The 23883-nt window shown below is 43.4% G+C and overlaps 1 protein-coding gene across 1 annotated transcript in view; it reads left to right on the top strand.

The window, feature by feature from the left end:
* ADORA2B (adenosine A2b receptor) overlaps positions 1–22250 on the top strand; it is a 70081-nt gene extending 47831 nt beyond the window's left edge. Inside the window, exon 2 of the mRNA XM_066599530.1 lies at positions 16187–22250. Coding sequence (XP_066455627.1) covers positions 16187–16877 — 691 coding nt within the window. The 3' untranslated portion in view covers positions 16878–22250. The remainder of the gene's footprint in view (positions 1–16186) is intronic.
* Positions 22251–23883: the final 1633 nt, after the last annotated feature.

Here is a 23883-nt window from a genome sequence, read left to right as displayed (position 1 = left end):
GTTTCCATCATGTCCTCCTCTCCCTTCTCTCCTCCTGTAACGCTGTGGAACTGCTTAAGGATTTATATTAACTACTTTTTTATTACCACTTTAGGGAGACATTATACAGAATTATGATTATTCACTTTGTTTTGCTTGTTTGCATTGCCTTTTAGTGAAACTAGATTGATGACCTCAGCATACCCCTATGAAGTATTAGTTAATAATATCTCAACATTCCCAAAGTAGCTCTTAGCTTATCCAGCCTGCTAAACCTAACCTAAACAGAGAGAGGGAAGATGCCTGCTTACACTAACAATGATGTGTCACTCCACATACAGAGCAGCTTGCTGGAGACATAACATTTGGTAGTTGCTACTCGTACGTTATGTTATTGCAGGTGCTTATTGACTGGACCATGATCGCTAACATAACATAACACACGGACCTCGTGCAAAAAAGTCATTATGAATGATGAGCAGTTAGTAGCATGCGATTGTCATGTTGTTTCCAGCAATCTTTCCTCTGTCAAGTCTCTGAGGGCACATTCACACGTAGAACAAAGAGGTGAAGAAAGAGGTGGAATTGGCGCATCCTTCAAACGTTATACGATGAAATGAACTTTAATATTGCCAAGAAGTTCTCCGTTTATTTATTAAAAGCAGCTCATATACGTGTTTCGAGGTATGCAAACCATTTCCTCAGAACTCGCTGGGTTCACATGTCTAAATCGACGACCGTGTCTCTAACTGAGAAGTTTGAGCAACTTTTAAAAGTTTTTCTTGACCTGTTTGTTGTTCAATACGTCTACCCATTGGGTCTAACATCATATATGGTGGGCTGCACCTTCTTATGAATAGAGATGAGCAAGTATACTCACTAAGGCACATTACTCGAGCAAGTAGTGCCTTAGCCGAGTATCTCTCCCCACTTGTCTCTAAAGATTCGGGGGCCGGCGCAGGAGACAGGTGAGTTGCGGGGGGGGGGGGGGGGAGGAGAGGGAGAGAGAGATCTCCCCTCCGTTCCTCCCCGCTCTTCCCCACCGCTCCCCGCCCCCCGAATCTTTAGAGATGAGCGGGGAGATACTCGGCTAAGGCACTACTCACTCGAGTAATGTGCCTTAGCGAGTATACTCGCTCATCTCTACTTATGGAATAAAGGAAGAAATAAAGAAGGGAAGGAATAAAATAAAATTAAGGAATCCTTTAGATGGGAGTATTTGCACACATATTTGCGCACACAAAATTTGCAAGCCTAATATGCAGAGAATAGAACTCATTGATATCAATGGGGTTGTATACATTTTCCGTATTTTGTGTGCGCCTGCTCTATTTTGTGCAATTTGTTCACCAAAGGTCTCCATTGAAGTCTATGGGAGGTGCGAAAATGCAATGCAAATACAAATGTGCAAAATGCTGCGCAATTCCATTAAAAAACGAACACATCTGGACCTCATAAGGGTAAATAGCCATTGAGGTCAGAGCGTGGCCGCTTTGCGTGCACATATGATCAAGGTCTGCAAGAGCAAAAAGTATAGTACAATGCGCAGACATGCACACAAATCAACCTTGTTCATAGTGCAAATGCGTTGTGGTGAAGCGTGTGCATTTGCACAGGTGCTTAGCTATAAAAGTAGGTATACACAGGGCAACTATCGGCCAAATAGTCACAGGAAATAGTTGCTAAAGGGAGTTCTCAGAATACCAATAACTGTTCTTCGTGTGCTTTTACACAGAACGATTCTTGTTCACTTATTCAGTTTTGCGATTGCTGAAGCGCGCAGCTCCCTGCAAAGTTGTTGGCTAGTCGTCCAAAGACAAACGATTCCCTGCTTACACCAGGAAATAATTAATAAACCTGCAGATATTTGTAGGTGAGCTAAAACTAAGGGATCGCCTCCCACCAAGTTGGTGCTGCAGCAGCTCAGTTGTGTTTACACAAGACAATAATTCATCAACCAACAATAATTTGTTAGGTGAGCTGGAAACGAATGACTAAAGACTAGTGAGCAAATTATCGGTCAGTGGCCTGTCGGTGGCCACATGTACACGGGACAGCTATCATGCAGATTCCCTGTTAGCGATGATTCGGATGATTATTGTCCTGTGTAAAGATACCTTAAGCAACCAGAGCAGAAATCCAGATTAAGCTGCGTTTTTAGGTGCGGATTGTGGAAATATTCCACTTGTATGAAAGCCCCCTTATGGCCTCGTTCACATGGCCGATTTTCTGCAGCTGAGTTACATGTGTCAAAAAATGACTACTAATAGAACCAATGGTTTCCTATGGAAACGTTCAGATGAACGATTTGTAGCTACGCCCCCAAAAAAACACATCAAACAAGATGGGACATCAGCGACTGGACTCAGCGTCTGAAATTCCCTGCTGCGTGAAAAAATAGGTCTTGACCTATCTTGTGGCAGAAAATCGCTGAAGCCTCCATAGTCTCCAATGGGAGATTATGTTAGCTGTCCGGCAAAAGGAGATGAAGGGATTCGCAGGGGAGATGGAGGGATTCACCAGCAGCGGGGATGGAGGGGTTCCCCTTCAGGGAAACCCCACTATCCTTGCTGCAGGGGAATCCCTTCATTTACCCTGCAGGGAAACCCCTCCATCCCTGCTCTCTCTTCCTGGAGCAGCGGCGCTTTTTTTTCAACAAGATGCAGCTCCCGATCAAGTGAATGGGCGCTTTCAACGCTAATTAATCTTCGGACTTAATCGCGAAAAATCGACTATTCACACGATTTTCCGGCAACTTAGCCGCTTTTTCTTTTACACAGCTAACTCCTGTGTGTTTTAGACTCCCATGTGAACGAGCCCCAAGTATATAGCCGAGCAGCATTGGGTTTCTGACTTCAAACCTGACCAAAGGCTAACATCTACATAGAATTTCTTCATCGATTATCCCCCCACACACCACAAACATAGTCATAGGTTCCATTGAAATTAACCCTAGCATATACTTTAGATAAGGAAATTACATGGTGAACAGGGATAATCTGATTGCAATCTGCGCCATGGAACATGACCAGATTATATAAGAGGAAGAAAATGCTAAATGAGTTGTGTGAAATATAAGAATATAAGCCCATTTCAAACACAATAGGCCTTAAGCATGAGAATTAGAGGAAATAAAATATGGAGCAGCGACCCATAGCAAAAATAACCAACCACTTATATTCCAACCAGCCATAGAGTAATTATGGAGTAATTACCTACCCATGGAGTAATTAGAACTAGGATCTGATTTTTCCATCTGGGAACCTTCTCCCCTTTTTGTGTCCACCGGTTGTCATACATTAGGTTGTCTGTTTGCCGTCATGCACCTTGTGAGTACATTGTATACATTGAACATTTTGCTCCATAGAACTTTGCACCCGCAGGATTTCCAACAGGATTAACAAGTCATGGCTTCTGGTAATTGTTCCCCAGCAGAAGAGAATAAACTTTTCGTCTAATGTCCAGACTGGATAATACTTTATCATTGGGCAAATCCTATCTGGTTTGTGCTTGTTCTGTTTTCCTCCATTGCACTTTATGTCCTGATAGAACAATTCCGCTCTTTTATGTCGAAGCTGAGGGAAGTATTTGTAGGCTACATCGTGTTTAGTGTAATATGTCTTTTGCTTTGCTGACCCAAAACAAGATAGTTTTTAGTTCTAAAGACGAGCTATGTCTACGTGCCTTTATGAAGTGCTCAAGCGGGACCTTGTAAAATTTGGCAGCTGCTACCGTTCAAAGCAAATAGTCTTAAATATGTCAGCGCCCTGTACAATGAAGTTAGCTATTTACAGCCTGAGCAGGTTAATCGAGACAGGACCGCTAGATACTTTACCGAAATATTTATGATATTTAGTGCTGAATGTTAGTAATGTTTTCAGAGCATTTTCCTTGAAAATCAGCTAAAATTGCCTTGTTTTGTTCTGTGTTATTAGGTTGATTTAAATTAAATTCAGTTATTTCTTTCTTATATCTATTCTGGAAAGTTGAGTGAAGAACAATATGGCCAGCACTAGAGCAGTCTCCTCTTAAAGGGGTTGTCCCGCGGCAGCAAGTGGGTCTATACACTTCTGTATGGCCATATTAATGCACTTTGTAATGTACATTGTGCATTAATTATGAGCCATACAGAAGTTATCAAAGGTTTTATACTTACCTGCTCCGTTGCTGGCGTCCTCGTCTCCATGGTGCCGACTAATTTTCGGCCTCCGATGGCCAAATTAGCCGCGCTTGCGCAATCCGGGTCTTCTGCTGCATTCAATGGAGCCGCTCGTGCAGAATGCCGGCTCCGTGTAGCTCCGCCCCGTCACGTGCCGATTCCAGCCAATCAGGAGGCTGGAATTGGCAATGGACCGCACAGAAGAGCTGCGGTCCACGGAGGGAGCAGACCCCGGCGGCCATCTTCAGCAGGTGAGTATGAAGACGCCGGACCGCCGGGATTCAGGTAAGCACTCTCCGGTTTGTTTTTTTAACCCCTGCATCGGGGTTGTCTCGCGCCGAACGGGGGGGGGGTTAAAAAAAAAAAAAAAAACGTTTCGGCGCGGGACAACCCCTTTAAGGCTCTGCTGTGACGTCACGGGGTCAGCACCGGACCACGTGATACATTGACTGGCGCATGTGCAGTATCATTTCGGTGCTAGATGCTGCAGGAGTAACATCTACCTTCTGTTAATGTACTGATAATCTGGCTGAACTGTCAAGTGCCTCGGCCAGCCTTCATTATTTCTTTTAGGGTATTTATTCCAGTGCCTCTGTTTTGAGAATGCTGGTAATAGTCTCATATTCAGGTCTCCATTAGGTATTGGTGGTTTCTATGTTAGTGGTATTTTGACTCCCTGTGTATGCCTTGTGACTCCTGACTTTGACTTTTGCTCTTGTCTCTGGTACTGACTTAACTCTCTCCTGGACTCTGACTGTGGACTTGTTTTTAAGCTAATCTTTTGTCTATTCCCTGTACTGCATTCTAGACCTTCTTTGCTCAGTCATTCTGCCTTCCCACACTCCTGAATTACACGTAAAGACTTTTAGGGAATCGAGTTAGGCCCTGGCCTTGGGGTTGCCCTTTTCGGGGCGGGTGCTCTACTCTCCCAGCTAGTCTAGTTAACCTATCTTTACCACCTGTCTTCATGTTTCTTCTGCCACTGTTCTGACAGGACTGTACGCATATGACACAGTCTTTCTAAAAATATATTCACATGTGGCATATTTGTTGCAGAAATTTCGGAGATGTTCTCATTCATCTGAATGGGGCTTGCAGAAATACATGTGATTGCCATTGAAGCAAACCCATTCAGATGAGTGGAACAGATGTTCAATTGCAGAAGTTTCTGTAACAAATCTGCTGCTTGTGAATATACCCTTAGTGTCCAGTAGTGGAAGATGTATCACATCCACTGATGTAGCTATAAGGGTGCAGAGGTGGCACCATTATAGCTACAAGAATTCTGGTGCTTGAGGGAACTCAGAAGTCCCTCTCCAACAGAAGAAGACAATAGTATTATATATGGTACATTGGACTATATTACAAATTTTGCATTGCCAGGAACTTTGAAGTTCACATTGCCAACTAGGCAGACTTGCTGTTCAGAACTCTGTGAAAGCTAAGTGGCAGTTATAATGTCTGTCAACCAGCTAAATGGCATCTGCCCAGTTATGTAATGACACATGCAGTGCTCCAATCCTGCTACGTAACTAAGCAGATATTCCATTTGTGACTCTGGGACATAACCGTGTTATTCATTGTCATCCAGAAACATATATACCTAAGAAATATTTGATTAGAATTTTGAACAAACTTGGACAACCCCTTTTACTATGCTCTATTGGACGTATAAAGGGAAGTAGTGGAATGGGTTGGGGTGACCTGCTTCCTCATCAAAAGCCCAGAGCAAATTGCTGCTTCAAAGAGCCAATTGACTTCAGTAGGTGCCATTGAAAATGCTGACCACTTTCACTGGCAATATCTAGTAATGGTGGATTCTTGTAGCCAGTGTCATACTGCCAAAGAAACCTATAGGTGGATAGGGGTATCCAAACTAGAGAACCTCTTTAAAGACTAAGGGTTCTCTTACTTGGGCAGATCATCTGCTGTGCAATCAAGCATTAACCAACAATGAGCAAGTTGGTCAGTGCTCGTTTATATTGTCTAGATAAGTGATGGTGAACCTTTTAGAGACAAAGTGCCCAAACTGCAACCCAAAACCCACTTATTTATCGCAAAGTGCCGACACATCAGTGGGCGGGGCTTATCACGACATATGATTTTACCTCCGTCGTTATAAAAAGGACAGGGCCGCTTCAAAATAGACAGGGTGCAGATTTTCACTGCTTTTTGGATGCAGAGATACAGAATTTTCCACTGAAATTTCCACTGAGGATATTCTGCAACATTTACGCCACATGTAAACATACCCAAGTGGTTATAGTTACACCCATGGCGTCCCAAACAGTAATATTTACCCCCCACAGCGGCCCGAGTGGTAATATTAACAGCCCACAGCAGCCCCAGCAGTAATAGTGAAAGCCCACAGCGGCCCCAGCGGTAATAGTGACATCCCACAGCGGCCCCCAGTAGTAATAGTGCCCCTCACAGTGGCCCCAGTAGTAATAGTGCCCCCCTGAGACCCATATACTTAGTCCCTCCTTCTCGTGGAAGTGCCGCTGCTAACAGCGCTGATAGCAGATGCACACTGTGACGTCAGTGTGGGCTGCCAACAACCTCCTACCCCTGCTCTCGTGGAAGCTAAGAGGAGACGTCGGGGGAGGGGGGGAGGAGGATCCTGGCTGCACACTGACGTCACAGTGTGCCCCGGGATCAGCACCGGTACCAGTGCAGCTAAGTGAATACCAGCAGGGGAGCCACGGCCCCTGCTGGTATTCACTAACGTGGTAAGCGGCCAACGACGGCGCAATACGAGCAGGGAGGGCTCTGCGTGACACCTCTGGCATGCGTGCCATAGGTTTGCCACCACTGGTCTAGATGGACTAATGATCTTCTGTATCGGGACAAACAATCGTTACTACAATGGTTTCTCCCCATACATTCAGCGTTGGTTGACTACACATGCTCACATTTAAGGGCCTTTTACACACGCTAGTTCATTGGCTGATCATATCTTTTATGCAACCATAGAAACGCTCGCTAGTTAGCTGCACATCACCCCATGTTAACAAAAAAATGTGTTGCCAACCAGTAACAGCAGTATGAAGAAGAACAATTGTAGTAATGATCCTTTGTCCCCCTACAGCAGATCATCTGCCCATGTGAACAATGAAAGAGCGTTGACTGCCATGCTTATTCTTGGTCAGTGCTCATTTGCTTGGTCAGATGATCTGCGTGTGTAAAGGTACCCTTACACAGGGCAATGTGCAACTGTCCAGCAAGTCGCTCGTTGGTCGGCTAATGTTTGCCCTATTAAGTGGCAGGATGAGTGGGCAAATGAACATTTAGGCAAACGTTCTTACCCAATAGCTCGGCCGTGTAAAATGCCCTTTACGGTGTATTTACTGGAATTTTTTTTCCTTATTTTAGGGCCCTCAAAAAAATTGCAGTGTGTAACTTGCTGATCAGAACCCTAAATAGAGACCGAAAAAAACGAGCAATTATAAGACAACACTATCTCTGATCTGTTACTCAAGTTACACTGGCTTGGACAATCTCTTCCTGTGCTTATGTACGTTCTTGGCTGCAAAGATGTTTATTTTCTACTCGCAAATTGGCCTTACATCATGCTTTGCATGCTTCTTGGTATAAACATGTATTTGTGAGAACCAGTATTATCTCTGCTCGGAGTCTACACAATAGCTTGAGTGATGCCATTGCTTCTAGTATCCTCTGTACCTTGTGATCCCTTTCAATACCATTCTGTATTATGGTCCAACTTAGTGATTACTGTAAGCCTATCACCATGACCTGACCATGACTTGTCCGAACTAAATTCCGTTTCTCATGGAACTTCAACCTGCAAATTATTGCACAGTAGCAATCCTAGGGCCCATTTAGAGGTCCATCCCACAGAGTCAGGGCTGATACATGTACTAAATTATATGCACAAAGTTAATTTTACTTAATAGTGGAAGCTGTAGAATGGATGTGTGTGATCCCTAAAAATCCCATCAAAGCTTGATCATATAGTACAGGATATATATATTTTTCAGTATAATTTGCTGGGGATGGAAGCTAGCTGAATACAGGAGGTAACATTGGCTTACCTCTAAATCATTTAATAGATTTACAATGTTTAAATTACTTTAAAAGAAGCAAAACCTAAAAAGTTACTGTAGAGGTAATGTGTAAGTCTGTATATACACTGACATGCCAAAAACCATGTGACAGGTTGTAAGATCGTATAGGATCTCCTCCAGCCTAGTGAAGTGCAGCAACTTGACATGGCATCAATTCCACAAGGGGAAAGAAGACATCTGCAGGGATATCGAGCCATGTCTTCTGGATAGCTACCCAAAGCTCCATGGTATTTGTAGGTGCAAGATCTCGGGTTCAAATTGACCTATCCACCATATCCTTAGGCTCATGTTGGGCGAATGTGCAGGTCACACCATTCTTGGGAACTCTCCAAAATGCTCCATGAACCAATTCTGGACATATTGTGCCTAATGGCACAATGCATTATCCTAATGGACTATCGCATCATTGTGGGGTACGTGAAGTCAATGAAGAGCTGCAAATGGTCACCAAGCAGTGAAACGTAGTGGCCACTAGTCAATGATGCATTTAGGTGGACCAGTAGACCCATCCCATACCATGAGAACACACCCCACACCGGTATGGAACCCCCACCAACCTACACAGTGCCTTGATGAGAACTGAGGTCCGTGGCACACACAAACCCCATGAAACCCAAAACAATTGGTACTGTGATTCATCAGATCATGCCACATGTTGCCAGTCCTCTAAGGTCCAGCTAGCAACTTCACAAAGATAAAGAGCCTTGCAAGATATGCATGTGGGGCCTCATGCCATTTATCTGCTCAAACTCAGATAATTCATGTTACCCTGCCATGAGTGCATTAACCAGTGTTCAACCTCACTCACATGATAATGCCTCACATCTTATACCGGTGTGGGTGTTCCCAAGCCATCACCTGAGGTAACACCATTTCATTTATATTTTGCTATCCCGTGACTTTTGGCACGTCAGTGTGTATGCACATATTTGGTAAAATGTTAGATGTACTGTTTTATATATATAGAAATGGAGTTTCCAAGTCAGAAAATTGAATGTCCCTGAATTGTTAGATGTAAAATGCGTATTAAAAAGAAAATAAAGACATCTGCTTTATACATCCAAGAAACAGGACGCTAGTTTAATGTCTCACATGGGACTGTTCTGTCATAGTCCCAGATCTGTTTGCAGAGTCTTTTATATTTTGGCATGTGGCCCCAGAAGATTGTAAACTGATGATACGATTCTGTGCTGTTGCCATTATTAAATAGTGAAGTTGTTGGAACGTTTTAAGAACTTCATTAGTACAGATCACAGCAGAGGTAACGTTTTCCTCCTCCCCATTTGCTGGGATCCTTAGTCTTGAACATGGTATTGTATATGGCATTGTAGAAATGGGTGAACCTAATAGTCAGTGCTGGATCATACAGTGGGAACATAGGGCATATATATTGGGACTTTCACCACTTTGGGGGGCCTCTAGCACCCATTCTCTCCGATGGCTGTTCATGAATCCTACCATGCTGTGAAGAAGTGGCCACCAGTCATATGATGTCTAAGAGACCCACTGGCTCCTTAACTCTCATAACCTCCAAAGCGCCACATGCATAACATCCACCTTTCCTGAATGTGGTTGTAATAGGTGGTCAGTTGAGATCCAGGACCCAGAAGTGAGATAGAAATACCACAAAATTTTTTACCAGCGACCTTAAAGGGGTTTTCCCATTAATAACATTTATCTCCTATCCGTAAGACAGGAAATAATAGTTTGGTCACTATGGGTCTAACAGCGATCCCGATATCTACGCATCCTGAACTGCTCCATTCACTTCCATAGGTTGGAGGAAGATTGCTGAGCGCAACAATCTCCCTCTATCCAATAGAAATAAATGGAACGGTTGTCATTCATGCACGCTATAGTTCCATTCAAATGGGGGGTTATGTGTAGATGTCGGGATCGCTGTGAATCCGAACACTTGGACCCCATTAGGCAAATTGTTCTTATGGACTTTTTTTTTATAACTATAATTTTTATTGAATTTTACAAAAAGAAACCAAATGCAAAAAAGGGCACAAGTGTCCAAATAAATGCCAAACAAGGAACCTATAAATACAGATAAAACACATCTTGATATCAAGCAAATAAGATGTGCAATACATGGAAGGCAACAAAATGAAAACATCATATAACAGTCTGTCATAAAACATCCGTGGTGAAATTGCAGACAATTTCCTGTCTTTTTATCATCCTGATCTAAAGCAGACTAATAGAACCGAAATGAGACAGAAAACAAGGTAAATTGAGAAGGTTGGGGGGGGGGGGGTTATACAGGCCATACAGTACATGTTTCTAGAAGAATGGGCAGCAACATGGATCTCACCAAGAAATGGGAGTGTTAAAGGTGTCCCATGGATCCCAAATGGCTTGTAAAGACTCCAGAGTGTTGTTAATAGATGATGTCTATCACATGGACATCCCATAAGTGTATCACTGTATAATATTATTCTCTATGCAGCTATATTTTTGCTGCTGGTATTGTGTGGACTACCTGATAGATAACAGTACCTGAAATTGGTGCAAAGAAAGGATCATTAGTGTCTGCATGTAATAATATAGACTATATTGATCTACCATGTTAGTTACATTAGGCAAGATTCTTGACTGTTTCCATAATCTGCTTAAACTATGACGGAGAGAATGACCCCTGTGATAGTCGAGAGTCAAAGAGGTGGGATCCATGGATAAGCAGTAGGGATGAGCGAGTATACTCGCTAAGGCACTACTCGCTCGAGTAATGTGCCTTATCCGAGTATCTCCCCGCTCGTCCATAAAGATTCGGGTGCCGCTGCGGCTGACAGGTGAGTTGCGGCGGGGAGCAGGGGAGAGCGGGCGGGAGAGAGGGAGAGAGAGATCTCCCCTCCGTTCCTCCCTGCTCTCCCCCACAGCTCCCCGTCCCGCGCCGGCCTCCGAATCTTTAGGGACGAGCGGGGAGATACTCGGCTAAGGCACATTACTCGAGCGAGTAGTGCCTTAGCGAGTATACTCGCTCATCCCTAATAAGCAGTAAATGTCATTTGTTGGAATAGCTATCCAGCATATTTCCAACTCCTCTTCAAAACCAAGCTCCGGCCTGGACAAAGATGGTGAACACTGTGAACTACCTGGTGAACACTGTATTTGTAAGTATCACTAGTCTAACACGCTACATCTGCCTTGATTGACTAGTCCTGCCCACATGAGCAGTGCTGGCCAGTCAGAGCAGCATGTAGTGTCTTAAGCCTTCTTCACATGGGCGTATTGGCGTGTGTATTTCTGCACGGAAAATTTGTGCTCGCAATACGAAGAGAATAGAACCCATTGATCTCACTGGGTTTGTTCACATGTGCAGCATTTTACCTGCGCATTCGGTCACATAAAAAAACACAGCATACTCTATTTTTCTTCACATTTGCGCACCAAACAGAAGTCAATGGGGGGATGCACAAATGCGCGCACAATATACAAGGAGATGCGTAATACGCTATATAATTCCACTGGAAAAGGAACATATGTGGAGCTCATTAGACTAATTAGCCATTAAAATTGGTGCGTCTTTGTTGGCCACATGCAAATGGATATGCCTTGCGGGCGCAAAAAGTACAGTAAAATACACCGATACACATGCAAAAAAACATCCTTCAATGCGCAAAAAAGTTGCAAAAATGTGACTCTTTATTAATAGTTTAGGCCAGCTATTTTTTTCAAAAAGTAGGTGGGCGCCAGCGTAAGGCCTCTTTCACACAAGCGTCAATTTGACTCTGAGTAGGTGCATCAAAACAAAAAAATTGCATCTAAAAGAACCTAAATTTCCTATGGGTTCTTTCAGATGCACGTTTTTGTCGCGTGCCGAAATTTCTCACTGTCAGAAGATAGCACATGTCCTATCTTTTGACGGCACAGCGCCGGTGGCTCCCATAGACTGGCAAAGGATGGGGGCAGGAGGGGAGCGGCGCTCTCGCTAATAGCAGCTGTGACATGCTCGTGGCTGCTATGCATTCACCTGATTTAATGCTCAGATAGCCGCAAAGTTGTATCGCGGCTATCTGAGCGTTAAAATGGCGCTTAGGGGGTGTGATGGTAACTTCTAATCAGATTTACTGGTGTTAATTCACAGCTCAATCCTTTACCAGCTCTTAATACATTAGTCGCACATACTTTACTTAGACCGGCAAACAAAGTTTTGACCCAAAGCTTTGTTTTCTGGTGTCTTTTTCTAGACTTTTCTATAGGAAAAAAAACCCTGTTTGTATAAAAAAAATTCTGCCCAAAAAATGTTTTTAAAAAAATAGATGAAATTCATTAAATTTATTACAAGCCTTACAAACCACCCAAAACACTTGCCTGAAGGAAGCCTAAACCTTCCAGTGAGGTTCTGCGGCTCCTGTTTAGTTTTCTTTCTTCTTCCTGAAATAATGTCTACTAGAAAAGTGTCACTTTGGAAATCACAGTGTTTGTGTATAATGGGGCACATCTTGAGGAGCTGATCCCAGATCCCAGCTGATGGTGCACTCATCTGCGCTAATTATTAGCTGCTCCCTCTATTTACAGATGATAGCAGCTAAAAACAACTTGGCCATTGGACTGAAATCCTCTTAACACCTCATTAGCTAATGAAGACTGTGGCTGCGATGAATCTGCTTGACACAAACACCCCCAGTCCAGCTGTAGACCGCAGCTATAAATACGGAGCATTGTGTTATGTAACGGGGTGAATTCTTTGTGTTTTTTATATGTTTCATATTTTAAGCCTTGTTACTTTGTATAAAAACATCCTAAATATAATTTAGGTTGAATGCCTATGGCCGGGTTCACATCCGAGCTGGAGGTTCCATGGCCAATCTGGCAGAAAATGGAAATAGAAATAATGCTGCATGTAGAGCTTTTTCTTCCGGTAAAATGCTGGGCAGCTGAGCAGAAACTGAACGGACCCCATTATAGTCAATGGATTTCATTCACTGCTGTTCGGTTCCGTCATAAGATGGATCCACTTCGGCCAGGGGATTCCCCTTTCCTGCTCTCTGAACGGGGCAAGGAAATGAGATTCCCGCCACAGATGTGAAAGCAGCCTACTAATGACATTCACAAACACATAGCTACAGTATTCAAGCGACATGATAATAATCAGTTTGTGGTTTGAGAGTTGTTACAATCCAATGTTATTAGAGTATTAGCAAATTGTTTTGAAAACCCCTTGTATAAGATGTAATAGCAGACAATCAATGCATTTTCAGGCTTATTTAGACGACCATATATCGGCCGGGTTTTAAAGCCCGGCCGATATACAGTGTCCCTCTCTGCAGGGGGAGAAGGCTGGAAGAGTCGGGAGTAGTGCACTCAGCTCCCGCCCCCTCACCACTATTTATAATGTGAGGGGTGGAGCTAAGTCCCAAAACTTTGCTCTACCCCGTCCCGCCTTCTTCCATTGCAAATGTTTTCACAACCGGCCGATGTATGCTACGATCTGATGTATTGAATTCCAATGCATCAGATCTGACAGGTGCATTCCCGCAGTGTAAAAGTGCCCGGCCGGCCAATATAGCACCAGGCGCTTTCATGTCAAGCAGGAAAGATAGTCCTGGAACTATTGTTCCGGGCCGGAATACGGCCGCTGTCATAGACTCCTATAGGAGCCAATGACAGTGCCTGGAGAAGGGAGGTGGGAGGGGGTTTAGCAGCGTGACTGCTAAACTCCCTCCCCCTTCTCTCCTCCCCTCCGTCTGTTTGCAATGGGAGGGGGCGGAGCCAAGCTCCCCCCATTGCTAGCTGCAGGCGGGAGGGAGGCGGGCACTTAGCTCTGCCTCCTCCCATTGCAAACAGCCAGAGGAGAGGAAAGAGGCAAAGAATCGGCGAGGGGCAGAACAGATTAGCAGAGCTCCCGCAGCCCAACAGCATTGCGGCCTTGGCATATATATTCGCCAGGCCTGTACCAACTGAATAGGCACACAAATGTTAGATTTGTGCGCCAGTTCGTGTGTTTTTACGGTGCCAGTGGACAGACGTAAAAACGCCTATGGCCATGTGAAGGGCCCCTAATAGAGAGTTCATTCTACAGCTGCAGGACCTTGAGGATGGCGGGTGGTTCAAATATTTCACCAGCTTACAAGTTTAGGGCCGCCTTCACACAGGCAGTAAACGCTGCGGAATTTCCGCTAACAGAATCGCTGCAGCATAGCCAGTATAAGCCAAGAGAATGAGATGTTACAAATCTCCTTCACACACAGCAAAACTTTGCTGTTGCAGATATGCAAGAAATATTTAAAATGCGGAAAGCCACGGAGAGCTCTGGCAACGGCTTATATCTCATGGAACAGAAGGATTGGATGTTGAAATTTAACGTCTACGATGCTCGTTTTCCCTGACTTCATCTGTTGGTAGAAAGTTGTGCTGCCCCCATACACTTATCCAGTCCCGCAAAATCAGCAGGTTTGGACAACTTAACATTAATGTTTATAGGGCCTTTACCGTACATCCTGGGACAGAATACATTGTAAGACAGAAAATAGATGCGTAAAGCTGTAAAACACAATATAGTTATATCTTGTCCACTTGCTGTAATAATTTATACTAAACCTCTAAATTCCACATCATGTCCATAGTAAACTCCTTCTCTAGCCGGAGATTCTCTATGTATCGCTAGTTATTTCCTGCATGATACATAAATAGGCATGCCTTACAAGCCAATCCTCCAGCAAAGACTCAGATTTCTCTGTCTGAAGGCTTTATACTCGCGGAGTATTTTCTAACATATAGAATTAGAAGCTGCTAAAACCTGGCAGATGTCTCTGTAATGCCGGGTAATCCCACCCCTACAAATTGCTGTAATAAGAGCCAGCATTCAGCGGTGTCAGGTCCATGCAGGTGCCTACAGAATGACTGGTTGTCCTGTCTGCCAAAGGAGGGCATGCTGATGAAATGGTGCTATTCAGGCATCTGGATGAGACTGAAGTTACTAGCATGCTGGTTTTTGCTTGGACAGTGACATTTTTGCATATCAAAACAGTCGGGTTTCTTATAAAGAAAAATCATAAAAGGTGTAAATTTAGGTATTTATTACCGCCTGTCAAAATGTGGGTTCAAATGATCAGTCTACATGCAGTACTAACTTATACTGTTATCTGTGGATTTTATCTGAGATGCCAGTTTAGAAAATGCATTATTAAGTTGATGATTTGTGCCGCCCTATCAGTGACTAGGATATGACAGGGTGAGACGAACTGAGCTTTATATGATTTGGGGAAGGATTTTTGAGTAAACAGGGGAATAAGTCCATATAGGACCCCTAGGAGACACAGTGAGAGTCCTGATTGTCCCGCTCATGCACAGGGATAGACAGCTTTCCCAGTATGACTGTGTGTAAAGAGAAGGCTGTCAATCACCATGCTGCTGCTAATCATTTTTGATTGTCAAATAGGGGATCACAGAAACCTCCTGATAGGTTTGGATCCGAAAGTTAGGGTGGCTTCGGACGACCGTATATCATCCTGGTTTTCATGCCCGGCCAAATTACGGTGTCCCTCTCTGCAGGGTGGGGAGGCTGGAAGAGCCGGGAGCAGTGCACTGAGCTCCCGCCCCTCGCCACTATTTGCAATAGGAGGGGGCAGGATGGGGTGGAGCTAAGTTCCACCCCCTCCCATTGCAAATAGTGTCGAGTGGCAGAGACGGGGCGGGAGCTCAGTGCACTGAATAAGCCCTTACCTACAGATACTGTAATAACCTTACAAACACAATATTTAGTATAACTGCCACACAAAGTGACCATACATTAACTGCAATACCAAATCAGTACTACTGCCAAAGTAATAAAAACTCATAAAAAAATATTTTTTATTTGTTACCGTTATAACCACTATGTCCCATACATTCTAAACCATTTCAGGTGCACACTATTAATTTGCATATTTAGTATGAATATATTATTGGTGTAGTATAATAAATAGAGTCAAAATGATAATTTTTGCATTAAAATTATTTTTTTTTCTTGCAGGTACAAGAGTTTGGTCACTGGAAAAAGGGCAAGAGCCATTATCGCGGTTTTTTGGATTCTCTCATTCGGTATAGGTTTGACACCACTAATGGGCTGGAATTGCCTCGAAGCAGATTGTGGTGGAGGAAAGAGCATTTCCTTTCAGAATCGCACCGTGTCGTGCTTATTTGAAAAAGTAGTCACAATGACTTACATGGTGTACTTCAACTTCTTTGGTTGCGTTCTTCTTCCACTGTTAATCATGCTGGGAATTTACATCAAGATCTTCATGGTTGCCCGCAAGCAACTCAGGCAAATCGAACTCAAGTGTGTGGGTGCAGATAACTCAAGGACCACTCTCCAGAAAGAAGTGAATGCAGCCAAGTCTTTGGCCATTATTGTAGGCCTGTTTGTTTTTTGCTGGTTGCCCATACATATACTGAACTGCATTACCCTCTTTGACCCTAAATTGAACAAGGAAAAACCACAGTGGGCTATGGACTTGGCTATTATCTTGTCTCATGCCAACTCGGTGGTGAACCCTATCATATACGCCTACAAAATCAGAGACTTTCGCTACACCTTCCGTAAAATCATTTCAAAGTACCTTATCTGCAAAAAGGACAACTTTTCTAAATGCCCCAAGGGCAGCATTGCAAACTCCAGGCACTTGAATATTAGTACTGTAAGTACTGGCAATGCTTTTATGTGACCCCCAGCTAAGACAGACTGTTGTTCGGTGGGTTACATGGATAGATACTGTAAATCTGTTGGTGGGACCATTGAGAATATGATGATTGACCACTTTGCTGCTGCACTTTGTTCATTTGTGATGTTCACCATTATTATTTTTGATTCGAAGGTGTTGCTGAAGGTTCCTCCTAACTCCTCTGCACTGACAAATGTTCTGCTGGTTTTACCATAAGCTTGTGACAATGCCTATACTGTAGTTTATGAACATCCATAAGAGGGATATGCAGATAATCCCCAAAAACTAATACACGTAGAGTTAGCAATCCGAGTCATGTTTAGTACCAGTGGAAGAGAAGCTTCAAATCTGTAGAAGAATGTACACTAGTTTGTTTCTAAAGCACATTATTTATACAACCTTTTATACTTTGGTTGGATGTAGAGTAAATTTTTATTCTTTTGTACATTTTTATTTCAGAAATGTTATTTTTCTTTGAGATCCTTCATACAGTTCAATCTGTTTAATGTTCTAGCTTGTCCGTCTGTATATTTGTCCAAATGAAGGTGCGTAAAGTGATCTTTAGAAGATGATACATGCTAAGAAGTTGTAACTTGGAATAAGTTTACTTCACTACATATATGAACAGGAAGTGGAACAGTAAAACACTATGTTGACCTAAAAACAAATTCCACATGGAGTTTTCATACACGGCATCAGAGGGGTTGTCCGGTAAACTGTATGAAATTTTAATCACAGGTTAAAATATCAAATCCAGCGGTACATACCCATCCCCAGCGCTGCAGACATGTCATGTTACTGCCAATCAGAGGCAGTAGCATCACTGTTCTCACTTCTGGCATCATAGCGCTCAAGAGCATAGGCTATCTGTTTTGCATGGATGTCTTTCTGCAATGCAGATCAGGGAAGTTAATGGGGGATCCCCAGAATCATTCTTTATTGCCTACCCGCAGGATTGGTGATTGATTAAATGGGTTGTCCAGATATAAACTATTGATGGCCTATCTGCAGGATACACCATCAATAGTAGACTAGTGGGGGCCTATTAGCCAGGATCCTCGTCAGACATCTGTTCACTAGGCAAGAACGCTTGTGCGTTGGTGCTGATTTCTGTAGGAAGTTGACAGCTCCGTTCTCTTTCAAGTGGCAAGGCTTCGTATTACAGGCAAAGTTCCCATTGAAGAGAATGGGAACTTTGTCTGTAATACTGAGCCAGGAAGTGGGAACAGAGCTGTCCATTTCCTGCAGAAATCAGCCCAGCAAACAACTGATCGATGGGGTTCTAGATGGTGAACTCCTCACAATCTACTTTTGATGGCGAAGCTTAAGAATAGGCCGTCAACAGTTTGCAACTGGACAACACTTTTAAATTCTGATTGGGGGTTCTCACAGCTAAAACCCTCACTGATGCCGAGAATGAGAGTCATGTGTTCCTCTTCAGTGCATCCCCCACAGTGAAGAGAAGCTTAAATAGAGAACTGGCTGAACATACACAGTGTCGGTCTATTCATTTTCAATGGGAGTGACAGAAGTAGCCAAGTGCTTATACTCAGCTATCTCTGGAAGTGCCGTCACTCCAGTCAAGCTCCTCTTCACTGCAGGTGGGGCAGTAAGAAGGAGAGGGGGACACAGGACCCCTGCTCTTGGGATTGGTGGAGCATCAACGGCGAGACACCCCTGATCAGAGTTTTATCACCTATCCTGTAGAAAATATGATTTTGTGAACAACCCTTTAGTTTGTTCCCTCCCTTCTAAGCCAAAGATTTGCTTCTACAAGACGTTCAGGAGCTATGGGTAATAGTTTGTGGTTTACCAATGCCAATATCTTGGAGAGTTTCCTAGTGCAAATTGATTATCGTAACATCCCCTCAAGAGCCAACCACAATATTGATGTAATGTCAGGTTATCACACTTGACTTTTTTAATCGGTTTGCATGAAAGTATAAAACATGGCGACTTTTCTGCAGTAACAGCACTACACTTGTCTGTGGGTTGTATGAGGTATTGCAGCTAAATCTGAGCTACAACAGCCATGTTTTATACTCCCATATAACCTCTTTAAAGTGGTTTCGCAGGCAAATACTATTGATAAACAGTCCTCAGGAATGGTCACGAACAGTTCACCGGGAATTCACCACTCAGGATCTCTGGTGAGCAGCTGAATGCTGGTCTGCTGTCAATGTAGCAAGGCCGGACTTCTTCATTAGGTCAAAGCAGGAAATCTCAGAGATGGCTTCAATCTCATTGAAATCAATGAGAACAAAGCCACATATTATACCTCCTGCTCTGCATTGGGGTCAGTGGAGAAAGTCTTAAGCCCCATTTACACGCAACGATTATCACTCAAAATTTGTTCAAAGGATGGCTTTTGAGCGATAATCGTTGCATATAAATGCTTCCATCCTTCACTCTTCGGCTGAACGATGATTTTTAGTTGAGCATAAAATCCATTGTTCAGCAGGAGAGATAGCAGGGACTGCACGCTTTTTTCACTGCAGCAGCTGATTACAATGTATTCAGCTGATAGTCTGTGGCAGCCTATACAAAGACAATGCAGCTGAGTGCAAAGTCCAGACCACATACTGGGATTTGCAAACAGCTGCTGAAGGCTCATTTACATGAAAATGAAGCTGATAAAGGGCTAGTGGGCATTAGTGCCCATTAGTACTTTATGCAAAACGATTGCTAAATATTTTGAAAGATTGTCTTTGCGTGTAAATGAGCCTTTAGAGGCAGCTCTGTTCCATTAATTTTAGTAGGAGTGAAGCCGCCTCTGAGACATCCTGCTTTGACCCTGATGACAACGTCCGACCCGCTAAACTGACAGTAGGCTGGACGAAGAGCTGATCGCTGAGGATCCTGAACAGTGGATGCCAAGCAACAACTACCGACGACCTATCCTTAGGATAGGTCATCAATAGTAGTTGCCCAGAAAAGCCCTTTTATGTTCACCTTCCAACTATGTTTTACTGGAAATGATGTAATGCACAATTGTACATCCAAGACTCCTTTTTGTGCTTTTGTCCAGTGTTTGAGAATTAGCAAAAGGTCTGGAAGCCCAACGATGGGGGTGGACTGTAATGTCATGCATGTGAACTATTCCAGACACTTTCCACTTTCTGAATTTCTTACTAATGACTGGACCTGGGAAGCACTCTGAGTAATTCACTGGCTATGTCTTGCTTTGCTCTTTGCAGGGTTCAGTCGGAGAACAGCTGCAGGGCACTTTTGTCCCTGAAGGCTTATCTTAGATTGAAACCGAAAGAAAAGGTCAATGATTATTCAAGATCCGGGGGGGCAAAGCACAATTCCTAAGTATCTCCAATGAATCGCTAGAGGTTGTTGTAAATAGATATATATTTATATATTTGTACTATTTCTGTGATTGCAAGAAGGAAAATACAAAGCGGCTCACGTGGTTCAAAACCACTGTGTGATGGATCTAATGGGAAGCTCTTATGTTTTCATTGTGTTGCAGATAATCTAAAGTTCTCTTTAATGGTGAAGGGCTACACATTACTGTGATCAGGTTTTATTTGGACAGTTTACAATGTGAAGAAATTGGATAAGACTGCACTGCGGGAGAAAACAGATATAATGGACCGGAGGATCTGAAATACAAAGCCGTATACACACCTATATCATATATATGTGCTGTCTGCACATAGTAAGTTGTTGGTTTTATCAGTGAGGTTCATGTAAACGTGTCTGGGTAATGTCTACAGCATATTCTTAAAAGTGACTCATATTTTATAAAGGTCTTCTATGGTGTATTCATTCAAGCCATGACTCAACCACAATGTGTGAACATGTACCTGTAAAGCAGGGACACGTATAACCTGCCAAGAGATGTATTGCACCAGCTAAGACTAATAAGCCAATGTCCTTCCTGTCTATATCAAACAGTATCAAAAATTCATTTGCTAAACATGAAGTCCTCCACCTGCCACCCTCTTGCACTAGTTTTAGGACGCTTTGATACATAAGGTCCATTGCTAACTAAAGAAACATGCCCTACTGAAACATGCCAAAGCTGAATTTGGCACCATATTGCAATGTGATGTCTTTGGTCATGTGACTGCATTTAATTTTTAAGTTGTCCATAGATATGAGATCGCCCTGATCTGAAGGTTTGCTTGACCAAAACCTACTTCTGTTGATTCCTCCATATACATGCAGCATGGACTAGCATGCTTGTTAATTTCAACAGAGACGGCAATGTATGGCCAGGTCTTAAGGCCCATTTACACACAACGATTATCATTCAAAATTCGTCCGAACGACAGCCTATGAGCGATCATTTTTGCATGTAAATGCGCACCCATTGTGCACTCTTCATTCATCGCCAACCTCAAGCCAGCATAAAATCTGTCATTCCTGATAGCAGGGACCGCATGCTGTATTCTCTGCGGGCAGCGAGGATAACACTGTTTTAGCTGCTGTCCCGCTGAAGAACAACGGAGCTGTAAGCAGGTAACAGACCTCTAGCTGTTCTCAGCTTACAGCAAATGAAGCTAATAAACTACCAAGTAGCTGCTTAGTAGTTTATGCAAAATGATCGCTCAAAACTGTCATTTAAGCTATCTTTTGAATGAATTTTGAGCGATCATCTTTGCGTGGAAATGGGCCTTTACACATAGTGTGCCAATGATAGTAGAATGACACATCTCTGCTACTTCTGCACATTCGCTGTGTACAAATTTGTATATAGTCATTTTAATGTGAGGCGCCCAGTGCATTAGCCATGTCATTAAATATAGGAATCCTGCTGTATCTCCAAATCAAAAATTCAGGAAAATATATTTTTAACAAGAATATTTATAACTTTGGTTTTACAGAAATCCATTTGTATTTCATGTTTAATGGCCCCTTTAAAGGAACATTAAGCACAAAAAATACTCGAAAATAGTCAAATATCCCAGCTCCCCAAATTTAAATTGAGTAGTATATTTAAAAAACATTCTGTATGTGTCCCAGAAACTCAGTCATGCCCCTGTGTGACAGCAGCAGGAGCCTCCCCCCTCTGCTCTGTCCGCAGTAGGACAAAAATGTGGTTAAGGGTGCCTGCACACGAACGGAATTTCCAGCGCGTTATTTTAGGCACATTATCTGCCCCAGACCGCAGCCAATATACTCCTATGAGGATCCGCAGTTGTCCCCAGACGGACGGATTTGTATCGCGTTTTTTCACACGCGTGAAAAAATCTGCAACCTGTTCTAATTTGGGTCGGATTCTGCGCGTGAAGCCTCCAATACAAGTGAATGGGTGCATTTTTTCACGCAGTACATCCGCAGTGCAGCTGCAGATGGAGTCACTGGTTGCTATGACTACAGGAAGTAGGCATGGTAGGAAGCGTCCCAACACACAGCACAGAGCTTCACAGGCAAATTTGTAGAGGGAGATAGGTAGTATTTCTTGCCAATGCAGGATGTAAGAATGCAAAATCTGTAGTAATGAATTCCTCTTGCGAATTTTTTTGCAGTGACTGAAATAAAGTCACGCTGGAGAAGCGCCTAAAAAAGGTTACATGGATCAACCATGCCCACAAAGACATCTGCTCACCGGGTGAAAGCATGTTGCCAGAATAATTTAACGGTGCTCGCACAAGCAAGAGGGACAAAACGGAGTCTGGGTGTTGGTTTTTAAGCTGTTTTCCAAGGAATGGGCAGTTCTCTAGGGGTTGGGTTTACAATAAGGGGTGTCTGCTGGTTTTTCTGCGCGTTTTTTTCCGCAACACATCCGCGTATATCCGCGCGTGATTTTTCACGCATCCGCACCTATCCGCAAGCACATTTAGGTACCATACGCGCGTGAAAATCCGCTAGCGGAATCCGGAACGCTCGTGTGCAGGCTGCACATGCCTTGAGCGTGGAAAAAGTACAGTAAAATACACCGATGCATGCGCAAAAAAGCATAGTTCGTCCTGCAAAAACTCTGCACTCATGCAAATACACATATCCATGAGTGACGATGGCCTTAAGATGTATAAGCTGCACCGCTGGATTGCCAAGGCAGAGAATGGGTAAGTACCTCCACTTTTTTATTTTGAGTGTTGGACTTATTTTTAAAAACTTGTTTTGTAACAGGACAACCCTTTTATTTACCAGCTCCTATAAGCTGACAGCTTTAGTTCATGGGGCTCATAGGAGCTGACAGAGTCTTCTTAAACTCCATCTCCTTAAATAAGCCCTGCCCCTCAGCTGGCCACCAGAGAAAAGTGGAAGACACCAGTAGGATTTCTACAAGACTATCTGTATCAGGATAATACAGGAAATGCCACAGACTGAGAAACAGCAAGATCCAACTACACCCTTTGTAGAAAAAAAAATCAAATCCCTAGAAGGAGTTGTCGTTTTGCTGCTCAACTTGGGATGCAGTTACATCTCAGGCAGATATGCCAATTATTAGTCGTGATTAGATGAACAGTCTTGCCACCTAAAACTGGTTCCACTCTTGACCTATGGAAAGGCTCTCGGAGGCTCCTTGTGTGTAGTGACCTCTTTGTCCGCTTGTGTAGAGCTTGTTGACCACTGGACATCTCTACAACGCAATCAAAGAGATTTTGCCCAGTTAACAGGTTGAGAGGGGGCGCATTATTGTAAAGCGAGAAGATGGAAGGTCGTATTGATGTATTGCCCACCACCTAAGCCATTCTGACCATACTTGTAGCAAGTACTGGGGCCAGTGGGTGCATGACAGCACTCACACAAGGCGACCAAGCTCAGTACAATCACGACAGACCACCAGTAGAGAGGATTGTCTGATTGTCCTACAAGGACAAGCATATCCAATGGTTTCATTGTTCATCATCCAATGGCAGGTGGCACCATCATTACAGGCCCGTGTCTGTCAGAACCATTTCCAGGCACTTGGCTGAAGGATATTCGGTCTCACGGTGCCCATTATGTGTACTACAATTGACACCCACCGCCACCTCCGTTTGCAGTGGCGTTGTGGAACCGGGCTCTCTTCATTGATGAATCCAGGGTTAGTTTGCGCACAAATGAT

The sequence above is a fragment of the Eleutherodactylus coqui genome, chromosome 4 (assembly GCF_035609145.1).
Source record: "Eleutherodactylus coqui strain aEleCoq1 chromosome 4, aEleCoq1.hap1, whole genome shotgun sequence".
Classification (NCBI taxonomy): Eukaryota; Metazoa; Chordata; class Amphibia; order Anura; family Eleutherodactylidae; genus Eleutherodactylus; species Eleutherodactylus coqui.
This window is presented reverse-complemented; position numbering and strand designations above follow the sequence as displayed.